This window comes from Protopterus annectens, chromosome 15.part0 (assembly GCF_019279795.1).
Source record: "Protopterus annectens isolate FY-2018-M chromosome 15.part0, PAN1.0, whole genome shotgun sequence".
Lineage (NCBI taxonomy): Eukaryota > Metazoa > Chordata > Ceratodontiformes > Protopteridae > Protopterus > Protopterus annectens.
The window spans coordinates 481,267,281-481,290,315 of NC_056749.1; the positions used below are offsets into that span (position 1 = coordinate 481,267,281).

The following is a 23,035-nucleotide window of genomic DNA, read 5'->3' on the forward strand; positions in this document are numbered from 1 at the left end:
CCCTCTCCACAAAGGAGGAGTGACTACAGACCCTGGGAACTATTGCCCCATTAGCCTGACAAGTCTAATATGCAAACCTATGGAACGCATCATCATGGATCTAATAAACAAGGATATAGGGAATCTCCAAGCTTGGGATCCCACACAGTTTGGTTTTGTGAAGGGTAGCTCATGCCTGCTTAATCTGGTTGACATCTTTGAGTCAGTCACCAGAGCTGTGGATGAAAGCAAGGAGGTTCATACAGCCTACCTTGATCTGGCCAAGGCCTTTGATACCACCCCCTCTCAGGAATCATAGAAAAACTCACTAAGCTAGGCATCAACCACTATATCACTAGGTGGGTGGCAAACTGGCTCATAGATAGAACCCACAGGGTGAATGTAGCTGACTCCAAGTCAGACTGTTGATCAGTCACAAATGAAGTCCCACAGGGTTCAGTCCTAGGTCATCTCCTGTTTGGTATCTACTCTGAAGTCCAGGCCAACACGAATGGACTCTGGCTGACAAAGTTCACAGACGATTGCAAGTTGGGAGCCATAATTATCTCCCCAAATGATGTTGACATCCTACAGAAAGGCCTCACTGAGACCAACGACTGGTGTCAGAGCCATGGCCTTAAGCTCAATGCCAAAAAATGTGTCGTCATCCCCTTTGGGAAAAACCTGGTTCCCATGAATTATCATATCAATGGTAGTTCACTGAACACAGAAGACATCATAACAGATCTGGGAACACAGGTTGACAGCAACCTCTCTTTTGACCACCACATTGCCACTGTGGTCAGAAAGCCCTTTCTATGTGTCACATTTCATTACTAAGGGTTTTCCATCCAGGAACAAAGAAGTCATTGTCTCCCTCTACTCTTCCCTCATTAGACCAATCATTGAGTACAATGCCCCATTTGGTAAAAGTACCTCACAAAGAGAATCCTAGGCCTTAAACACTTGTCATATATGGACAGACAAAAAACTCCAACTATTCTCTGTCTCGTATCACCTACTTAGAGGTGATCTCTGCTTGACTTACAAAGCCATGTCTGACCCAGCTCTGTTAGAAATGATTCATCTAAAGAAATCCCAATACATCCACACTACACACTCCAGAGACCTCAACCTCATTACCACAATCAAAAGAACAAGCTGGAGGGACAGGTTCATAACCCAGAGACTGCCCATGCTATGGAATAGGCTTCCCATACATGTCAAGGGGAGCACCTCACTGACCCTCTTCAAGAGAAATCTTGATGAGTGGATGGAAAACAGAAAATTCACCCCAGGGATCAGACCAGTGGCTCTACTCGACAGAGGCTCTGGGAACTAAGGTCGGGTGGCACAATGCCAGAGTAATCCTATGGGCTAGGCTTGTAAAAGGTTCCAGGGCCATTAGCCTAGTACACACCTATGAACCTATGAATAGAGAAAGTGAAGGTCATAAGAGAGGCAAGGTTGACAGAGCTTCTTGGCGGTGATAAGTAAAGGGAGAATAAAGGTAATCATAGATAAATGGGGTAACAGAGGCTGACAGCAGTATGAAGGCTGTCTTGAACATGTTTAAAGAAGAGTAATACTTGGAAGGAGGATGAAGCTAGAGACAGGCAAAGGCACAAAGTAGCACGCTTGCCAAAGCAAATCAACTGCCCGACCAAATATATGATTAATGCACAGATGACATCAGACTCCTGTCAGCTTAAGGGCAGATAGAGCAAGAAAATGAACTGATGGAGGTATGGAAATCATTAAGTAGAAAATTTAAATATGTGATGGTACTACCTGAAATAAAAGAGGAATGGAAGGCTACCACAAAGTTATGTGAAAATGTACACCAAAACAGAATGCAGCAAAGCTGGTGTTTTTGTTTTTGTTTGTTTGTTTGTTTGTTTGTTTGTTTGTGTGCTTGTTTGTTTGTTTGTTTGGAACTGAAAGGGAAGGACAGAGAGGGAATAGAGGGAAATGACAGACATAATGATTTTGGCAGGTTGGATGAAGATAGAAAAAGACAGGAGGGAAATGGGAGGGGCAAATGGGCTGTAGAGAGTGAGTGACGAATTTAGTACAAGGCGTAGGAGAGCGGAAGTAGGGAAAATTGATGGCAGATAGAGTGAGAGCAGAGATCATGAATGGGTGAGGAATGGTAGGAACAAAAAGGCCACAATATACTAGAGATGGTAACATATCGGTAAAGAGGAAATTAAGGGAAGAGAAATGTGGAACAGCAGGGAAAGAACCAGTGCTCTGACTGGGAAAGAATAATATAGTGTGGGGAAAATAAAGACTGCCTGCAGTGTACATGTTTAGGAAATGTAGCAAGAAGGTTGTGTAGCTTTTTGCTACCATTTCTTTAGGAAAGATGGGAAGCAACTGACATGTAGAAACTCAGTACCTATTTCCTAGAGTTGGAAGATGCTTTTCTCTATCTCTTTTTGTCCTGTACTCTAGCTGAGGGGGCAACAACTTGAGACTGCCCAACATGCTAATTGCCACAGCTACATTGCTGTGTACAAGACATATTTTGCATTTTGTACTCTGTTGATTATGTATTAGTTGCTGTATGACATATGTTGTTATGATTAATCAGGAGTGGTCTATCAATGAGTTAATTCCAGGTGTAAAGGAAAATGGAGCCCAACACAGATTTTTATTTCAAGTTATACACACAGTTACAACAACACCAAGAGGGGGTGATATAAATAATAAATTGGAGTTAAAGGAATATGAGTGGATAGTTAGACTAGAGGCAGATAGACTGCCAGGAATTAATGATGTCATTACTTTGAAACCTGTTCTCAAATTTATGCAACAAACCAAATTGAAATGAAGTGTAATTAATGGTTTTAATTGTATATGTGTCATATGACTATTTGGCTGCTAGTCATGTGATGATGACCCACACTATATATTCAGAATGTTTTTAACTTTTGAAATGTAATGCACTGAAGAAGGGTTTTATACCTGAAAGCTTTGCTGTGTTTTGTTATTTTATTTTTTATAAAGTGTTTTTTCTCCAGCGTTTGTGTACATCTTCTGATTGCTACCTTTGATATACATATTAATTCCAGGTGTACCCATAAGGATTGCATGTGTGTGTGTGTGTGTGTGTGTGTGTGTGTGTGTGTGTGTGTGAGTGTGGGTGTGCGCACATGCACATGTGTATAACTTCTTCATATTTTATTACTATAAATAGGAGAAAAATGTAATTAGAAAAAAAGTAACATCCATATTTTGAAGTTCATCGTTTAGGCCATATACCTGTATAACTTTCCCAATAAGGCTTTAAAGATATAAAATTAATACCTGTCAAAAGCATCTTAAAAAAATGCAGTACACAGTATAGTTGTAAGAAAATGAGTTGGATTCTACTTAAAATTAAATCTCTGTGTTAAGCAAAACATATTGAGACCATTTAATTTTCTGATTTATGAGTTGAAAAAGTTACTTATTTTTTAATTTTTTTTTTTTAGATGACAAAATACAGTCTCCGGTGCAGAAAAAATTTCAGACACACCAAGAAAAGGATATCACACGGCCTGATTATTTTGCCTTTGCAGAGACATCCAGTGTTACCTTCCAGCATCTTCCAGATTCCTTGGAAAATAAAACACCTGTGCATAATGATGGTCTTACAGAACTAAGTAAGAAGAGTCTACAGGACAGTAGCGTAGAGGTACAAAGCAAAATACCAGTTAAGAAAAAAGTAATCAGTGGGTTGCAGCAAGTGGAAATTTCCAGTGATCTCAGGGATCACAGAAGGACTGAATATGGGCAACAACACTCACCTGTGGATTTTGGTTCAGCATTACCAGAAGCAGAGTCTGATAAGATGATTAAAAATGAAAACAGTTTCTCAGTCGCTTCAATGAAGGATAAGCAGAAAGAACAGGACACAATTACAGATCCTACTCAGTTTCACAGTCTGATGGTGTTTTGGGAGACTGGAGTACATTCTGGTAAAATGAATGATAACATTTTACCTGGTGCATCCAAGGCATCACCAGAAAGGCATACGTCATTAGAATTAGAAAGGAGCTGTGATGGTGATGTAAAACGGTCTACTTGTGCCGGCTCTGACAAATTCCAGACTGGACAAGACAGGACAGTCTCTAACATCCCTCTCAGGAAAAGAATTTCATACTCAAGAGAAGCAGTTGTTTCTTCTAGTGAGGATGAGACAAACTATGTTGTCACTCCAAGGAGGGGGCCATTAGGTACTGCTCCTAGGTCCTCATACAAGGGAGCAACCATGGGAAAAAGTATCAATTTCTCTGAATCAACAGGGAGTGAGAGTGTGAATGAAGAATGCAGGAATGGACATAAAAGCACCAAAAAGTCTAAACTACCTGTCAAGATGTCCTCACAATCTTCATTTGAAAAAACTAAGCCACAACCTGATGTCCCTTCTAAAGAGAAAAATGGAAATAATGAATGCCATACACAACATGTATCACAAGATGAGAACATGATCACAGAAAAGAGAGAACAAGTTACGGAGTCTTTGCAAAATAAGGACACAGCTGCATTAGAAGCGGAGAATTCTGTTGAAACTGAACATAGGGATCGGGATAGCATCACTGAGGATTGTAAGGATGTCTTGCCATCAAAAGAAAATAAGCATACTGAAACTGTGATTCATGATTCAGAAACAACATCTTATGGAGACAGCAGTACTCTTTCAACAGCTAATTCTGGTGTGTTTGAGTTTATATGTAATATTCTCTTCTTACACTCCTTGCAGGAGTACAGGTCATATGTAGTAATCTCTGAGTGGTAAACCTGCTTCACACCGCTAATGTCTTTTCTTATTAATATTTGGCTTGATAAAAGCACATAGAGCTGGAATGAAACTACAGAATATGTCAGCCAGTATCAAGTATCGTAACTTTTCCTAAATACATCTTTACTGATAATACATTGCAGTGCATTTTGCAACTGTTTCAAATGTAAGTGATAGTTATGCATTTTAAAATTATTATGAAAATTCATATTACAATATATGCCCTCTCTCTTTTAATTTCTCCAAAACTTTTGGGTTTCTAATACCATGTCGGGAATGGTCCCCATTCGTAAGTCCAAGTATGATTAAAGTTCATGAAATTGGTATTGCTTCAATCTTTGATATCAGCCAGAAGTGGTATTGACAGCACCCACAATGTGCTCAGTAATGACTCCTCCTGCAATTCATACAGAGTTACATGTACTGGGAACATATCTAAATATGATTGTATATTCTTTTTTATAAGACCTGTTGCTCCTACTACTATTGGAAACTGTTTCGGTATCCTTCTTCCATATTGCCCTCGTTTCTGCCTGCAAATCTTAGTATTTTGTGATTTTGTGTCCTCTGTACATAAGACACTGTAGTCATTAGGTGCAACAATTTCAATAATCAATGCTACTTTTGTCTTCTTTTCAAGAACTACTATATCTGGTTTTCTCGCATCTATTTTTTTTAACTATTGGTAATGGGTGATTCCCATATGAATTAAACTTCATCATTTTCTATAATGCTTTGTGGCTCATGTTTCCAATGTTTTTCAGCTACTTCAGTATTATAATGTTTACACAATCCCCAGTGCAACAGTCTTGCCACATTATTATTCCTTTCAGTGTACAGTCCTTCTGTCATTAGTATATCACATCCAGCAACAAGATGTGCAACTACTTGCAATTCTGTTTTACAAAACCTACATTTGTCTGTTTCTCCCATATCTTCAATGGACTTTGTTAACCAATGTGTACATAGTCCGCTATCTTGGGCCACCAATATTAACCTTTTGTCTTTTGGTTTAACTTCACCTTTCCTTAATCAAGCCTGCATCTGATCCTGATCAACATGAAGTTGTTCCAAGAGTTTTCTCTACTTCCAACTATATTTATGCATTTTCCACATTTCTTTCCATCTCATCTGATCCCGTACCTTATTTTATTTCTTTTGTTTTTTAGCACATTCAGTTGCTACCTGATTTTATCTACATCTGATAACAAAAAAATAAATAAAATAAGAACAGTGCAAACTTAAAAAAACACTTTATTACCACTGGAATAGTTTGTTTGGTGGAGTTTATCTACATCTGGTTTGATCTCCATTCCTGCTTGACACTGATATGCTTCTGCTAAACTAAATAAGGAAGTCATCTTAGACTTATTCTCCTCATGTTTCAAAACTTTTACTAAGTTTGGGTTTTGTGAGGTCAGTAGATATGTATGCAGTCCTACAAATGCAGATCTATACCCGTAATAAATTTTGAGGAGGCCCATACCGCCTTCAAAACAGGGAATACATAATCTTGATATACACTGATTTTTATAAATCATCTGATGAACATGAAGCGTGCTTCCTGTTTTCCTGTACAACTGATCTAACACCTTTGGGGGCCAGTCAGTCACTCCAAAACTATAAGTTAGGGCAGGCAGAGCAAATTAGTTTATAGCTTGGACTTTATTCCTAGATGTCAATGCTGTTTTCAGTATTACTTTTAGTCTTCTAAAATATTGCTTACTAAGTTTTATTTTCATTTGTTAATTACTTATTTTTGATCTTTCATCAATTCCCAAATATTTATACACTGCCTCTTGCTCAAGTTCTTTTATATCACATTCTTGTCCCAAACTGATATTTTCTTGGTACTGCAGCATTCCTGCTTTAAAGGTTGCTTTTGCACAGTTATCAAGACCAAATGACATTCTTATATCATCTGAAAAAGTTTTGAGTACTTGCATTTGTGCTTTCAGTTCTTCATCTGATGAACTATACAGTTTAAATCAACCATGAAAAGAAGATGAGATGTCATTACACTTTATTGTTTTCTGGGAGTCAAATTGTAACCATGACCTAATCTTTTAAGTAGACAGCTTAATGGTTTAAGGACAAGACAAAAGTGCAGCAGTGACAGAGTCACCCTGGAATATCCCCCTTTACATTTTTATCCCTCGAATAATAATTTGTCCTTTATCATGGCTTAACTGCAAAGTGGTTTGCTACTGTTTCATGGTTGCTGTAATGTAACTGATCAGTGTATCATAAACATTTTAAGCACTCTTTTATCCATGACTGTAGGATATTATCAAGTGCTTTTTTGTGGTCTATCCATTCCATATTTAGATTCTTTGCCTTTTTGCAGTTCTCCATTATGACTTTAACAACAAATGATCCTTTGTTCTATATGGCTTTCTTTTGTTACCCTTTTGTTCTTGTGCCATGATTGAGTTTTCTTCTAAATTACTATAAACTCTAGCAGCATCAATTCCAGTGTTTAGTTTATACATCATTGGAAGGCAAGTTATTGGTCTATAATTTTTAGGATAGCTTGCAGGTTCACTCTTAACTAAGAGTATTGTTTTTCCTGTTGTTAACCAGGCTGGTGTCTATTCAGAGTTTGCATATAAATAGTTCTTACTCATGGCTAAATCTTCATGTAAAAATGTTAATACTTTAAGCCAGAAGTTAGGTACTGCATCTGGGCCTGGGGTTTTCCAGTTAGGAGCTTTTCTTAACTTTGTTTCAATCTCTCTGGCCGTTTCTTCATCCCATTTCATATTCTGTACATTTGAACTTCTTTTCTGCCTTTTACTTGTTATATCCATTTAGCATCTTTGTTATGTTCCACAGGATCTTCATAGATATTTCTCTAAAATGTATCTATTTCTACATTTTTTGGTGGTGTTTCATTTCCTTCTGCCTTGTTTCCCAGTTCTCTATAAAACTTTGTTTTGGGTCATCAATAAATTGCTTATTTTGTACTTTTCCTTAAACTGCATATCTTCTAAGTTTTTCTGACTGTGCTGATGTTTCTAGTTTATTATTTGCAATTGTGCCTAAACAGATACTGATCTGTTCTGATACTGAGCACTGCTTTTATCACGTCTATCTTTCTATGTATTTTTGTTGATCTGTTCCCTCTTCTATACTCTTCCAACAGTGCCACTTCTTCCTTAATTGCTTTATGGTTTTCTCTATTTGATACTTGCATGATGGCATTCAATTTCTCCCCTTCTTTTCTCTTACTAACCTGTGTTTTTGCAGTAAAACTTTATTTGATGTCACTTTAGCTATGCAGAATGTATCCTATTTGCTTCTGTTATATCACATGAATCTCTATGAACAGTCTAAATTGATGTGTTCATCTGTTTTATCAAGCTTCTAACTTTTGGGGTTTTACTGACTTTCTGTGGTCTGTTTCTTTCATTGATCTTAATATGTCTGTCCCTCTCTATTCAATCAAGCAACTCTTCCCTTAGATCATTTTCGGTTAAAATGAGGGCACATTCTTTGTTCTCCATTTCCTATGGGCATTCTATAGAAAGTTCCAGAGCATCTTCATGTGCCACACTATCTTCAGTTTCATCCTGTGTCATCCATTGCTCTTTCGTATGGGAACTCACTAGCCTATCACTCCACAACATTGACTGCATCAGAATTGCCACAGTTTCCTGTTCCTTCCCTTGCTGTCCAACTCCAACTGAACATTTGTACTGGTTTCCTATGGAAGGTTCCAAAGTCTCTTCATATGGCAACAGATGAGATGTTTCCCACTCCACTGGTTTCTTAATTTGGGGATCCATTGCTTACCCTGCTGTGATGTCATCAGAGTTTGATTTTCTACACTTAAATCCTTCATTTCACAGGTAATCCATAACCTCAGTTTCTATTTCTTTAACTTCTCCATTACTAATCCTCTTTCCTACTTTTCCTCTTTGTTTTCATATTTTTGTATTGTAAAATTTTCCATGTCCCAATGCCTTTGCCTGTATTTCTCTTCAAATATCTTTGGTGCTGCTCGTTTTTGTATTAATTAGTTTGCTTTCTCCGTTCCATATTGCACCATATTAAATCTCTTTGTCTTTCCCATGTCCGTATGTCTTCTTCAGATGTCTCCTACTCCTTCTGTTTCACCTTACTTGGGGGAAACATTGTTCCATCATGCTGCAATATAACCTGTGTTAGACTTTCTACATTAAATCCTTCACTTTGCATGTATTCTTAAATCCTTCACTTTGCATGTATTACATAGCTTTAACTTCTATTTTTTTAACTTCTACTTTACTAATCTATTGTTATACATCCCCTCTTTGTGTTCTTATTTTTTGTATTGTGAAATTTTCCATATCTCAATGCCTTTGCCTGTATTTCTCTTCAAATACTTTTGGGGCTGCCTTTTTGTATTGATTAATTTGGCTTTCTCCTTTGCATAAATATTGCACCATATCAGATCTCTTTCTTTCCCATGTCCAAATTTCTTTTTCATACCTTTCAAAAGTCTCTAGATTTTGTTCTGTATATTTTTGCACTTCTTGAGTCACTTCTTTTTCCAAACAGACCAAGATTTCTATATAATGTTTTTCATAAATCTGTTGTGTTAATTATCACAAATTTTTATTTGAAGCTTCTGGCAGTTTTTCTTGTGGAAGTATTTTTCTTTCCTCTAATTTCTCTCTTAATTGTTTTGTATATCTTCTGTCTGGAAATTCTGGGCTTCTTGCATAATAGTAATAATGCATAATTTCTTTCTTATCCTCAATAGTTCAGTCTGTCATCTTTATGGCTCTTTTTTTAGCCTATCAGTTTTTGTGATTTTTGTGGACTACTACTTCCTTATACAAAAGGGGGGGGGGCATCCCCTTCTGGGCCTGGCCTATCCCCCTTGTTGGAATGTTTCCATGTCTTGAGGATGCTATACTGTCATCTTTTTCCTGTCATGGCACCAGTTTGCCTACCAGGACTGGGCACTTTTTTATCCTCGGTCTTGTGCACCCAGCTATCTTTTTTATTTTTTAACCCGCTTATCTCCATGATATATGCTATATAAAATACAGTCTATATAAAGGTCTTGGTGAGATTTTGTGAAAAACAGGGTCCGCCTCGTGAAGGTACACACCAAGACTTTAGAATGAATTCAGTTCCAGCAATGCTACTCTCCTTTGCTTGCTGACTTATCATCTCGCCATTCAGAGCCTATGTAACGTGTGCAGTTTGATACATATTGTGCAGTCTAGGTACACAGCCACATAGAACAGTACAGAAAGCTAATGCTGGATGATGGCCTTTTTTCAGTTTTGGTTTAGCCTGTTATAATCTTCAACACATTTTGCATCTAAAATGAATATGATGAGTACAGTTTTATATGAGTTAATTCAGTACTTTTAGGTATGACTTAAAGCAGATTGTCTGCAAGGACTAAATTCACTTGATAGTATTTTACCTGGATAACCTACCAGAGGGAGATGACTCAACAAAGCCACTGGTCTAATGGGGTCATAGGTTAGTACTAAGCTACCTACCTTTGTGGGCTATTTTAAACCTAGCCAATTATCTCATTTGGTGCTTAAAATTTATTAATCTGTCCCATTGCAGTTTAGATTTACCTAACCCTTTCTGAGATCTATATTTACATATTACTCTAGTGGTGATTACTAGCACAAAACATAGATGTTTGGGGGGGGGGGCTATGCATTGGGATAAAGCATTTAGGAACTGCTTCTGTTCATTAGTAGTACAGTGGAACAGCCCTGGGGTAAATTTCCTATTTCCCATCCACTGATCTAAGTTAGCACTTAAATATGGACAGGGTTGAACTTTTTTATGTGGATGGGGAGTCTGTTCTAGAGCAGAGGTACCCCCTGTAAGATATACCTGTCCATCTGAACCTTTCTGTTAATGTAGCAGAAGAATTTAAGTCCTCGTATCAAGTATTTCTGACACCATTTGCTTGCAGATGTGAAGTAAGTCCATCAGTAATGGGTCAAAGGATGCTTTGTATGTTAAACGCAGGTCCCCACTTAGCAGTCTGTAAGAGACCAAATATAGTAATAGGGCTATGAGGCATTCCACATAGGATATATTGCTTAGGCCTTGTTTCCTTTTCATAAGGTGTCTCTGCAGGTTTTCCAGTTGTTGTATGTGCTTGGACAGATGTATGCTAAAAGGGGCATTATACTCTATGATTGGCCGAATGAGGTCTGGGTATTATTATTATTATTATTATTATTATTATCAACTATTTGTTTAGTGAGTAAGTGGACTGATCTATTAACTCTTTTTAGCCACGACTTGAGCTCAAAGATCAGAAAATATATCACAGTCTTGCAATAAACAGTATTTTATGCAAAAAGACTACATAGCAAAATTCAGAACATAGTAAGATTGAACGCAGATAGGGTAACATTACAAGATCCAGTAAGATATATATATATATATATATATATATATATATATATATATATATATATATATGTGTATGTATATATATATATATATATATATATATATATATATACACACACACACACACACACACACACACACACACACACACAATACAAGCCAAGATATGCAGAAAATACAGTGCAGTCATACATATAATACATAAACTCATATATGCATGTGAAATATTTGAATATAAGATGCCGCATTAAGAGGCTGAGAGTTATTAAATGTATTATATTATACAAGATATGGGATGATAAGTACAATCCCCTTGTTTATAAGCTCTACAATATAGAAGGACCTTACCATAGTGGACACATGCTGGTTAAAAGTTAGGTCACTGTCCACATAAATTTCCAAATCCCTAACTGCTGGGTCAACTCTTAGGGGTGTGTTATCAATGTGGTAGTTCCCTAGGGGAGTCTACTTTCAAATAAAATGATAATGCATTTTTTGGCATGTAGCTTTAGTCTAGAAGTCTAGCACTGGTTATTTGTTTGAAGCAAGCCTTCCTTAGGATAGCTGAGTCTTTCAGAGATTAGATCACTGCTTCTAGCTTGCATTGATCTTATTTAGCCAGAGCCCATTGATGTTGGTATTTACTTCTGAGAAGTAGCTGCTGAACCACATTGCAGTAAAATGATTGAATATCTTCCTAAAATGTATTCATTTTATTGCAGTTATAAAATATACATGACAATTCTAATTTTATATTTTCATTAGATCTCCAAATTTCTTTTTTAACTCCAAATATTTCTTTTACCTTAGATGGTATTAAAGATAATCTGTGTATATAGACTTCCAAGGAAAGATTTTATAATACAAATTAGGAGTTGTCATATTAATAGTCTTCAAACTTAAAGTTTTATGTTCATGATTATCAACTTTTTTAAATCACCTTCTTCCTAAAAAACAGTAGCTAGACTTATTCTTATATAAATAGGATATATATTTTTGGTCTTTGCCTCTTTAATAATTTTAAAACAATGTAAAAAGAGGGGAATATGACTTGATCTTCTTCTGACATTATCAACATTTTACCTAAATATAGGTTCATAGGTTCATAGGTTCATACTAGGCTATCTGCCCGAGGGCATTTACAAGCCTAGCCCATAGTTTTGTGACTTACGCCACCCCTTTAGTATGGGGAACTATACCCATTATTTTGCTGTGCCTCTGTTGAGCAGTGACACTGAGGTAATCCCTGGGGTATATCTGCGATCTCCCATCCATTGGTCAAGATTTCTCTTGAACAAGGCCAGCGAGGTGCTCTGCCTCACATATACCGGGATTTTATTCCACAGCATAGGGAGTCTTTGGGTGATGAATCTATCCCTCCAGCGTCCTATTAATAGCCGTGTCGAGGTTTAAGTCTCCCGCCCTTGTGGCTCTGACGGATCTAGATTTTTTGAGGTGAAGCATATTCATCAAATCTGGGTTTGACATGGCCTTGTATGTTAGGCAAAGGTCACCTCTGAGCAAGCGGTAAGTGACTGAATAGAGCTGGAGTTCTTTCAGTCGGGCAGCATAGGACAGATGTTTGAGACCCTTTATCCTTTTGGTGAGGAACTTTTGTGGCCTCTCCAGCTGCTGCAAGTGTCGGGTCAGATACATTCCGAATGGGGCATTGTACTCAATCATTGGTCTGATGAGTGATGAGTATAGGGAGACTATGACCTCCCTTGATCTAGATGAGAATCCCTTCATGATAAGGTGGGCAATGTAGAAGGTCTTCCTAACTACTTTAGTTACATGGGTGTCGAATGACAGGCTACTATCAACCTGGGTCCCCAGGTCCCTGATAACTTCTTCTATGCTCAGTGGATTGCCACCTATTTGGTAGCTAGGGGTAACCTTGTTTTTCCCGAAGGGTATGACTATGCATTTTTTGGCATTTAACTTTAGGCCATGGCTCTGGCACCAGTTATCCGTTTCTGTGAGACCCTTCTGAAGGATATCTGTGTCAGATGTGTTTTCTACTATGGCGCCCAGTTTGCAGTCATCTGCAAACTTTGTCAGCCATAACCCTCCTGTGTTTGCTTGTACTTGGAAAAGTAGATGCCAAACAAGAGTGGGCCCAGGACTGAGCCCTGTGGTACACCACTTGTGACAGGCTTTGAGTCTGACATGGCGCCAGCAACTCTGACCCTGTGGGTTCTGTCACTCAGCCAGTTTGCAACCCATCTTGTGATGTATGGGTTAACATTTAAGCTGATGAGTTTTTCAATGATACCCGAGTGGGGTATTGTATCAAGGCCTTCGCCAGATCGAGGTAGGCTGTATGGACTGCCTTTCCCTCATCAATGGCTTTGGTGACTGTTTCGAAAAAGTCAACCAAGTTTAGAAGGCATGATCTGCCTTTGACAAAGCCAAACTGGGATGGATCCAAAGTCTGCAAATTCCCTATGTCTTTATTTATGAGGTCCATTATGATCCTCTCCATGGCTTTGCAGATAAGGCTTGTCAAGCTAATGGGCCGGTAATTTCCAGGGTCGGTGGAGGCACCGCCTTTGTGAAGTGGGACCACAGTTGCAGTGTGCCACTCCCTGGGTACGTATCCAGAGGTAAGACTATGATTAAACAGCTGTCCTAGCTGTGGGTTTAATTCCTCATTGAGTTCGTGGAGCACACAGCCGGGGACACCATCAGGTCCCATGGATGCTGTGTTTTTGCTTTGGAGAGCAGTTCTCACTTGGGCGTTGGAGAGGTTTGGGGGCGTGCAATCGCTTGGTAGAAATCTCGCTCCTTTTGGGGGGTGGGGAGAAGTTTGCACTGAACCTGTCAGCCAGTATGTTGGCAATGTCTGTAGGATCAGTAATCTTCACATCATTTTGAACTAGTTCTGAGCATATCTGGGAGGTTCCTCCCAGGTTTCTAACATAGCTAAAGAAGGCCTTATGATTGTCTTTTGAGTCTTTAGCTATTTTTCTCTCAAAATTTGCTTTGGATGATTTTATGAGAGCTCTTAGTTTTTACTTATAGTGATCAATGGTGTCTTACCTTTTAAGGATTTTGCTCTATCTTGTAGTAGCTTCCTCCTTTTGTTGTAGAGTTTGTTTATGGCTGGGGTCCACCAGACTGGACGCTTGCCTTTGGTACAAAGAGTCTTTGTTTTGCTTGGGATTGCCTTATCCATGCAGTCCTGCAGGTGCTGGTAGAAGGCATTTGTAAGTGATTCAGCAGCTTGAGTACTGTTTTCCGCCAGCTCGGGGCCTTAAAGGAGACCACACTAGTCTTTAGAAGTGTGAAGTCGGCTTCGAGAAGTTCTTTACTGTGGTCTTTTTTATTTCAGGTGCGGGTGGGATGAGGACCTCCAGCGAGATTAGTTTGTGATCTGATCTCACCAGTGAGGGGTATACTTTCAGTGTTGAACATTGTGCTCCCATGTTCGTGATGATGAGATCAAGTATGTTTTCTCCTCTTGTGGGGATGGTGACTAGTTGTTCCATGGCATTTGAGTTTATGAATTCCAGGAACTTTTGGGCTAGGGTGTTTGGGCTTGAGTAGTGTTCCCAGTCTATATTAGGGTAATTAAAGTCACCTAGTATGATGGTGTTTGGTGATACATTTATCCCTCTAGTGTTTTCAGGAAGGCCATGTGAGGTTCCTGAGTTTGTGAGGGTGGCCTGTAACATGCTACAATTTGCAGAGCAGTCTTGCCTATGGTTAATTGCACCTGGATGGTCTCCGATGCATCGTGCGTTGCCACCAGTCTTGAGGTGTGGGTGTCTTTGATGAATATGGATACCCCCCCTCCTTTCTTGGTATTGTCCGGATTTTGGGGCCGGAACGCATGATAAGAGGTAAAACCTGATAGTGCTGGGGTGCTCTCTGGAGCCTTGAACCAGGTTTCTGTCACTGCACAGACATCGATGTTCTCCATACTGAGAAGGGCCTCGAGTGCGTGCATTTTGAGATTTAGACTTCTGGCATTGAGCAGCATTACCCTTAGTTTTTGAATATGCCTAATAGTTTGCACAATAATCCAGCTAGTATTATCTATGTGATATTGCCACCTAAATTCTTTCACTGATAAAACTGTTTCATGCTCAAAACAGTCAACCAATAGTTTATTCCATTTCTAAACAATTCTACCATATAAATAAAATTATTGCTTTTGGAGATACTTTCCAAAATTCTTTGCTAATAAACTACAGGACAATTTACAGAAATCCACTTTTTCAGGTCTGTCTCTCTAAATATACCATTTCTGAAACTTTTAGAAATAAATATAATATAACTTTATATAGTATTGTCTATATAATGAGTGCTAATAAGGTTATTTTCTACCAATAGTGTTCTAGTGTTATCTAACTGTAAATTATCTGGATTAGCAATCAAATTTTAAATATCTCAAAAAAACTTTAAATTCCCAGTGATTGATATAGAAATTATCTATCAAATAAGATACTGTTTTAAAGTTTGATGCTAAAGCATATGCTTCAATACTTATGTGATTTGGTTATGCAAGCCTATGTCTTCGAGGATACCATGAACATAAAATCAGTTTCTTCTCTAATGTTTATTTTTATTGTAGGTTTATCAGGAATAATAACAGTTGTTTGCAAAATATATAAAATAGTAATAAAAACATTATAATTAGCATTAATTTGTCTTCCGAGTAAAACAAATGGAATTATTTCACTTGGCATATCCATCAAGTGATCATAATTTAATTTAGCTTCAGAATTCAACTATTTTGATATAACTACATCTAGATGTGTTTTTTTTTCAATCCATTAAGTATATGTTTGCCAGATAATAAGAGGTTCAAATTTGGTTTTAATAATAGTATTTCTGCTTTATAGTAATTATTTTTTTCAGCTTTGAAATATTTCTGCATAAAATAAACTTATTGCTTATGTCTTCTACAGTTAACAGATTAATTGCTATGTTGAGAGGTAATGACTATTATTGGAAATGTCTTCTATTCCAACATTTTCTTTATAAAACTGGTGAAGGATTTGGTAGCTAATGGAAACAAAAGTGATGATAAAAGACATCCTTGCTTTGTCACGTTATAAAGGTTCAGAAATAAAAACGCAATCCTTCCTATCAAGAACAAAGTTAATACTTCCTATAATTTATATTAAGAACCTTATAGATATATATATTTAATAAGTTCAGTGGCAGACTATAATTAATTAATACCATTTGTTTTCTATAGCAAGGGGTTGATGAGGTGAACAACCACAATTTAAGCTGCTAAAGATGTCTGTAAAGCATAATAACATGACTCAGTTATAAATATGAATTATTATAATAACATTTTCTAAACCTTATATAGAATTAATTATAAAACAAATAAACCTATATCTTAAAGTTAGATTTTATGCTATTTAATGCATAAAATATGTCAAATAATCTAAGTTTATATTTGCCACATTAAAATGTAGAAGTTTTAAAATGTGGTTATTACAGCTAAGTATACTTATGCTCTATCATAACAATCATACAGTTATTATTATTATTATTAAAATAAATTATCTAATATTAGATCAGTTGAAATGCTCCTATGTATGTTATTACTGAAATAAAATATGTTAAAAATTCTTCTGTAAATATTTACTTCATTTATTTCAAAACAATAAGCTGTCTACATAATTTGTACAATAACAACTAAAATTACCCCTTCCCAACTCTAAATGCTAACATGTAAGATTCAATACAAATCAATTAAATACATAAACTATAATAAATAACTTTTGCTTCTACGTAGCAGTATAAACTACACAACACTATTATTTTATCTAATAAACAAAATTTATGCATTCTTTTGTGCCCATTAGTATGCAAAAACATAATGTATCACTACTTTTATCAGTTTGAAAGTACAAAGTATTTTAAAATATAATACATGTATTTATTATTTCATTCTTTACAGAACTCTCCATATTTCTACATAAAAAAGTACTGGAATTGTTTAATGTTATGATTGTCGCATAGCTTCCTAGAATTCTAAGTGAATGCCAAAAGATGTTAGTCTTAATTCAATACAGTATATTATGTTATATCTATAAGTCAGGCATAACAAGCTTGATATAAACCTGTAGCTTAAAATCTTGTTTCCTTTTATACCATTAAAGTAGTAATGCAAGTTATATCTGTTACATGGCAGGGTAACCTACTGTTGAATGAAGATTGAAGGCTTGAGATTCAATTGCTTGAGATTCAACCCACCTATGATCAGTGTTCCTCCAAAGGAAATAACTGTCAGCAAGTTGTGCCAAAAGTGATTCCTATTATAGAGAAATGTCCCCCTTCTTTGAGTTGGTACAACCATGGAGTTGGCAAATATAAGTTTGGGAGTTTTTGAGGGCTTAACCCTCCACAACAGGAGAATACAGTTCAGGGATTCTGATCCTTGGTGCAGTTGTTTTCATCTACTAATAGTAGAAGCTATGTGGTATAATAAGAACTTGCATAAGAAAGCTTATCTCATGCATCCTTATATTATAGTTATACAGCATGAAAAAAACAACTTTTTAATATGGAGATTTCTGTACATCTAATTTTTCTCATGAATTTATTTATATCACTTACTTCATGGTGCTAGATTCATACTTCACTCATGTCACTAAACGTACATTCTGTGCAACTTTCATATTGTGGGAATCCAAATGTACTTATTTTCTTAACACAAGAACAAACACAAACACAGTTTGCAGTCTTTCAAATCTACTGACTTACTATTGCAAGACTAATTTTTAAACTTACTGTGTCATACCTACACCACATTTTTCCCAACAGCTGCCAGCATTATTAAAGATGTAAAAAACTGTTCATGAGTTCAGGAAGTCAGAATTTAACTCCTGGCTCTCTCCTAACAAAACAAAAGATGCTTATCCAAAGTATTAACAGATTCATGAAGCTTGGACTACAAAAACAAGCATTTTAGCCAAACTTATGTACAAAAAGGCAGCTCAAGCTCTATACGAAAATGTGTTCTGTTAACAAAATATCGAACATTTGTGGCTTATCATCTTTTGGATATTTGGCAGTAATCATTTATAATCATGATCTCCATTATTTAAAGGGAAATTACTCAAAATGCATTACATTTCATGTTTCTTCAGTAAATAACCTATCATGAGAGTCTGACAGAAAAAATAGTAAAGTCATCTAACCTTTAACTAAATATGGTAAAAGCAAAAAGATATTATTTTTAATGAGAATTTAAGTTCACTATGCTTGTTAGTTTCAACCAGTGCATATACCAGTTTTTTTATATTTTTCATATGAAGACTGTAAACAAAATGCACACTTACCTTTTATGGAATGATTATATGTATAGACTAAATACGTTAACAGATGTTATTACTGAAGAAATACAGTAGATAGTTTCCATCCATTTGCTTCAGCTTGAGTTTCTAAACTTGCTTCTGACTCCTCCATACTGTCAGATGTTTTCAGAATATTCTTATTCTGAATAAATAATTTGCATCCTTCATACAGTCAAAAGTTCTTTGTCCATCAGTTAAAAATATTTTTATCCTAACTGGAAAAAAAAGCTGTGCTTTTATACCATTTACTTAAGTTCTTTTATTAGTTGAAGACATTGCTATCTCTTTTTCAACTATATTAGTCAAAAAGTCATTGTAAAACCTTATTAGGTTCCCACTGACTTTTGGTGGATGATTAGACTACGCTGTTCACTGTATAAGGTCTTTATCTACAATGGAAATTGATTTGACACTTATACTGTCAAGTGTATTAGTTCTGGTTTAAGCACTTGGGCTTCAGGCCAGTTATTTTACATTAAGAAGGTTCATGGTCTGCACTCTTGTGGGAGGAGAGGCTAGACTCTGCCCTTCTGAGCTGGGAATTTCTGGTTAAAGGCATATAGTGCCTGCATATTTGAACTGTTTCTTACTGAAATTGGTACACCATATTTGCTGTAGCATAGACTAGATCCAGGCCTGCTGAATCTAGCTTTGTTTGTATGCTTATTGTTTGTTTGCTTGTTATTTCCCTGAAACGCTAATTCCACCTAAAACGTGGCTTTTCAGCTCTTCTGTGGATCCCTAGTGATATCTGCATTGCTTACTGTACTTATTTCCTTGTTTCACTTGAAAGAAAGTTACTGTTTGTCGTTTTTGCATTTAAGTTACCTGTAACACATTGCATTTAAGTTACCTGGCACTTACTCACTAAGTCAGCACTAAAAAATTAAAAGCACTACACCCTCACAAACTCCCCTTGAGTACCTTGTTCCCCATTGGCCCTTTTTTTCAATTATAAAGGAATTCCCAATACTATTCTAGCATGTCCAAAGGTCAGTTGTCAATCTCATCTCCGGTCCAGCTGCTGAATCTGGGAATCTTGAGGCAATGTTACAACTGCCTCATGTACACAGACAACCCTCTCCTCCTCCCAACAAATTCCAACACATGTGAGAGATGCAACCATATAGTCAAACTGGAGGCTAAGCTCTCTCAACTCAGTACTGGTGTAACCAGTCAGGAGGAGAAGGAAACCACAATCACTACAATTCCAGTCTCACATAGACCTACCACGACAGCAAACCAAACACATAAACACACAAAAACATACTCGGAGGCTCTAAATAAAAATCTGCCTAAGCAGCAGAGACCTCCAAAGCAGACACCCAAGCAACCGCTACCCCAAAACAAAACACATGCAACACATAGCTCACATAAGCCTGTGTGCCGAACAGTCACAGCCATTAAGGCTAATCAACACACCTGATACACTTGTAATAGGTGACACTATCGTCAGGCACACTGACGTCCCGCTCACCTGGCTGAACAAGGAGAAGGTCAAGGTGAGCTGCCTGTCAGGCGCTAGGATCTGCCACATAACCCAAGCATTCAGGTCACTCCAAGGCAAGTGCAAATATGACTCAGTCATTGTCCATGCTGGTGTGAATGACTTGAGACGTACCTCCCTGGACTACATGAAAGGAGCTCTCTGAGCATGTAGCCCAGGCCAGTATGACCCTGACCTTGAGTAGCATCTTACCCTCACCAAGAATGATGCCACAATATGAAGATAAGATGATCAATTTCAACAACTGGCTTAAGTATTGGTGTCATTCAAATGGGATCCAATGCCTGTCAGCCTGGGATGGCATGCTCGACAAGCCATGATGCTTCGCTAGGGACGGCTTGCACCTGTCACCCCTGGGCTTTTGGATATTGGCAAAGGCTCTTGCTACCCCCATAGTGCCTTTTTTAGGCAAGGCTCAAAAGACAAACCCACCTCCATAGGTATCACAAGGGATAAGAAACTAAGAGTAATGCTACTCAATGCCAGAAGTCTAAACCTCAAGATGCACGCACTCTAAACTCTCCTTAGCATGGAGAACATCGATATCTGTGCAGTAACAGAAACCTGGTTCAAGGCTCCCCAGCGCTACCAGGTTATACCTCATACCATGCTTTTCGGCCCCAAAACTTGGACTGAACCACAAAAGGAGGGGGAGTATCAATATTCATCAAAGATACCCACACCTCCAGGTTGGTGGCACAGCATGAAGCATCAGAGACTATCCATGTGCAACGAACAGTGGGTAAAACTGCCTTCCAGTTTATAGCCTGCTACAGACCACCCTCCCAAACCCAGGAACCCCACTCGGCCTTCCTGAGAACACTGGAAAATATGAAAGTCTCTCCAAACACCATTATATTGGGCGACTTCAACTACCCAAACATAGACTGGGAGCATTACTCTAGCTCCAATACCCTAGCTCAAAGGTTCCTAGAATTTATAAACTCAAATGCTATGGAACAACTTGTTACCACTCCCACAAGAGGGGAAAACATACTGGACCTGATCATCACCAACATGGGGACTCTATGCTCCAGACCAGAAGTGTATCCCTCACTGGTAAGATCAGACCAAAAACTAATCTCACTGAATATTCACATCCCGACCACACCCCCTGCCCAGAAAACCACAGTGAAAAACTTCTCTAAAGCAAATTTCACACTCCTCAAAACTGAGGTGGAATCCTTCAAAGCCCCTGGGCCTGTGGAAAATACGACCCAGACTGCAGAATCCTTTATAAACGCATTCTATGAACACCTTGAGGAATGCATGGATCATGCAATCCCAAATAAAACCAAGACCCAATCCTCCAAAGGCAGACGTCCTGTCTGGTGGACCACAGCCATAAACAAACTATACAATAGAAGGAGGAAGCTACTACATGATAGAGCAAAATCCCAAAAAGGGAAGGCATCTCTGATCAGTATTAGCAAAAAACTACGGACACTCATAAAATCGTCTAAGACCAGCTTTGAGAGAAAAATTGCACAGGACACTAAGGATAATCACAAGGCTTTCTTTAGTTATGTTAGGAACCTGGGTGGGAATTCCCAGATATGCTCAGAATTAGTCCAAAAGGACAAAAAATACACCGAACCCACAGACATTGCCAACATCCTAGCTGACAGGTTCAGCGCAAACTCCCCACCAAAGGGCAAATATCTATCCCAGCAGAGTGCTGCCCCCCTGACATCTCAGATGCTCAGGTAAGAGCCGCCCTCTCCAAATCAAAAAACACAGCATCAATGGGACCAGACGGTGTCCCGGGCTGCTTCCTACATGAACTCCAAGAAGAGCTAAACCCAAACATAAAACTACTGTTCAATCTCAGCCTTACTACAGGATATGTACCCAAAGAGTGGCATACAGCAACAGTGGTCCCTCTCCACAAAGGTGGTGCCTCAATGGATCCTGGAAACTATCGCCCCATAAGCCTGACTAGCTTGGTCTGCAAAGCTATGGAAAGGATCATCATGGACATCATAAATAAAGATACTGGGGACCTACAGACACTGGATCCTACCCAGTTCAGCTTTGTTAAGGGCAGATCCTGCCTCTTAAACCTGGTCAATTTCTTTGAAACAGTCACCAAGGCCATTGATGAGGGGAAGGTGGTCCACACAGTCTACCTGGACCTCGCAAAAGCCTTTGATACAATACCCCACTCGGGCATTATAGATAAGCTCACCAGCTTAAATATAAACCCCTATGTCACTAGATGGGTTGCAAACTGGTTCAAGGACAGAACCCACATGGTTAGAATTGCTGGAGCCATGTCAGACTCCAAACCCGTTACAAGTGGCGTCCCACAAGGCTCAGTCCTGGGACCTCTCTTGTTCGGTATATATTTCTCGGAGGTACAGGCCAACACGGAAGGACTGTGGCTGACCAAGTTCGCAGATGACTGCAAACTGGGTGCCATAATCGACTCTCCAGCTGACACAAGCATCCTCCAAAAGGGCCTCATAGAAACAGACAACTGGTGCCAGAGCCATGGCCTCAAGCTAAGCCAAAAGTATATAGTCATCCCTTTGGCAAAACAAAGTGCCCACAAATTACCACATAGGTGGTAATCCATTAAGTACAGAAGAAGTAATTAGGGACCTGGGGACCCAAGTCGATAGCAATCTCTCATTTGACAGCCACGTGGCCAAAGTGGTTAGAAAAACATTTTATATAGCCCACCTAATCGTGAAGGGATTCACATCTAGATCAGGGGAGGTCATCATGCCTCTTTACTCATCCCTCATCAGGCCCATAATTGAGTACAATGCCCCTTTTGGGATGTACCTTACCAGACACCTGCAGCAACTGGAAAGACCCCAAAAGTACCTCACCAAGAGGAACAAAGGGCTCAAACAGATGCCATATGCTGCCCAGTTAAAGAAACTCCAGCTCTATTCAGTGGCATACCGACTGCTCAGACGCGATCTGTGCCTGACGTATAAAGCCATGTCCAACCTGGAATTAATGGACATGCTACACCTCAGAAAATCCAAATCCCATCGAGCTACGCGCTCGAGAGACTTGAATCTCAGCACTGAAATA

General features: G+C 38.3%; 1 protein-coding gene across 2 annotated transcripts in view; it reads left to right on the plus strand.

The window, feature by feature from the left end:
• The window catches only part of LOC122789773 (synaptotagmin-like protein 2), a 1,041,792-nt gene that overhangs the window by 768,926 nt on the left and 249,831 nt on the right, over window positions 1-23,035 (plus strand). For both annotated transcript variants that reach the window (XM_044057212.1, XM_044057213.1), the window contains exon 7: window positions 3,459-4,682. In XM_044057212.1, coding sequence (XP_043913147.1) covers window positions 3,459-4,682 — 1,224 coding nt within the window. The remainder of the gene's footprint in view (window positions 1-3,458; window positions 4,683-23,035) is intronic.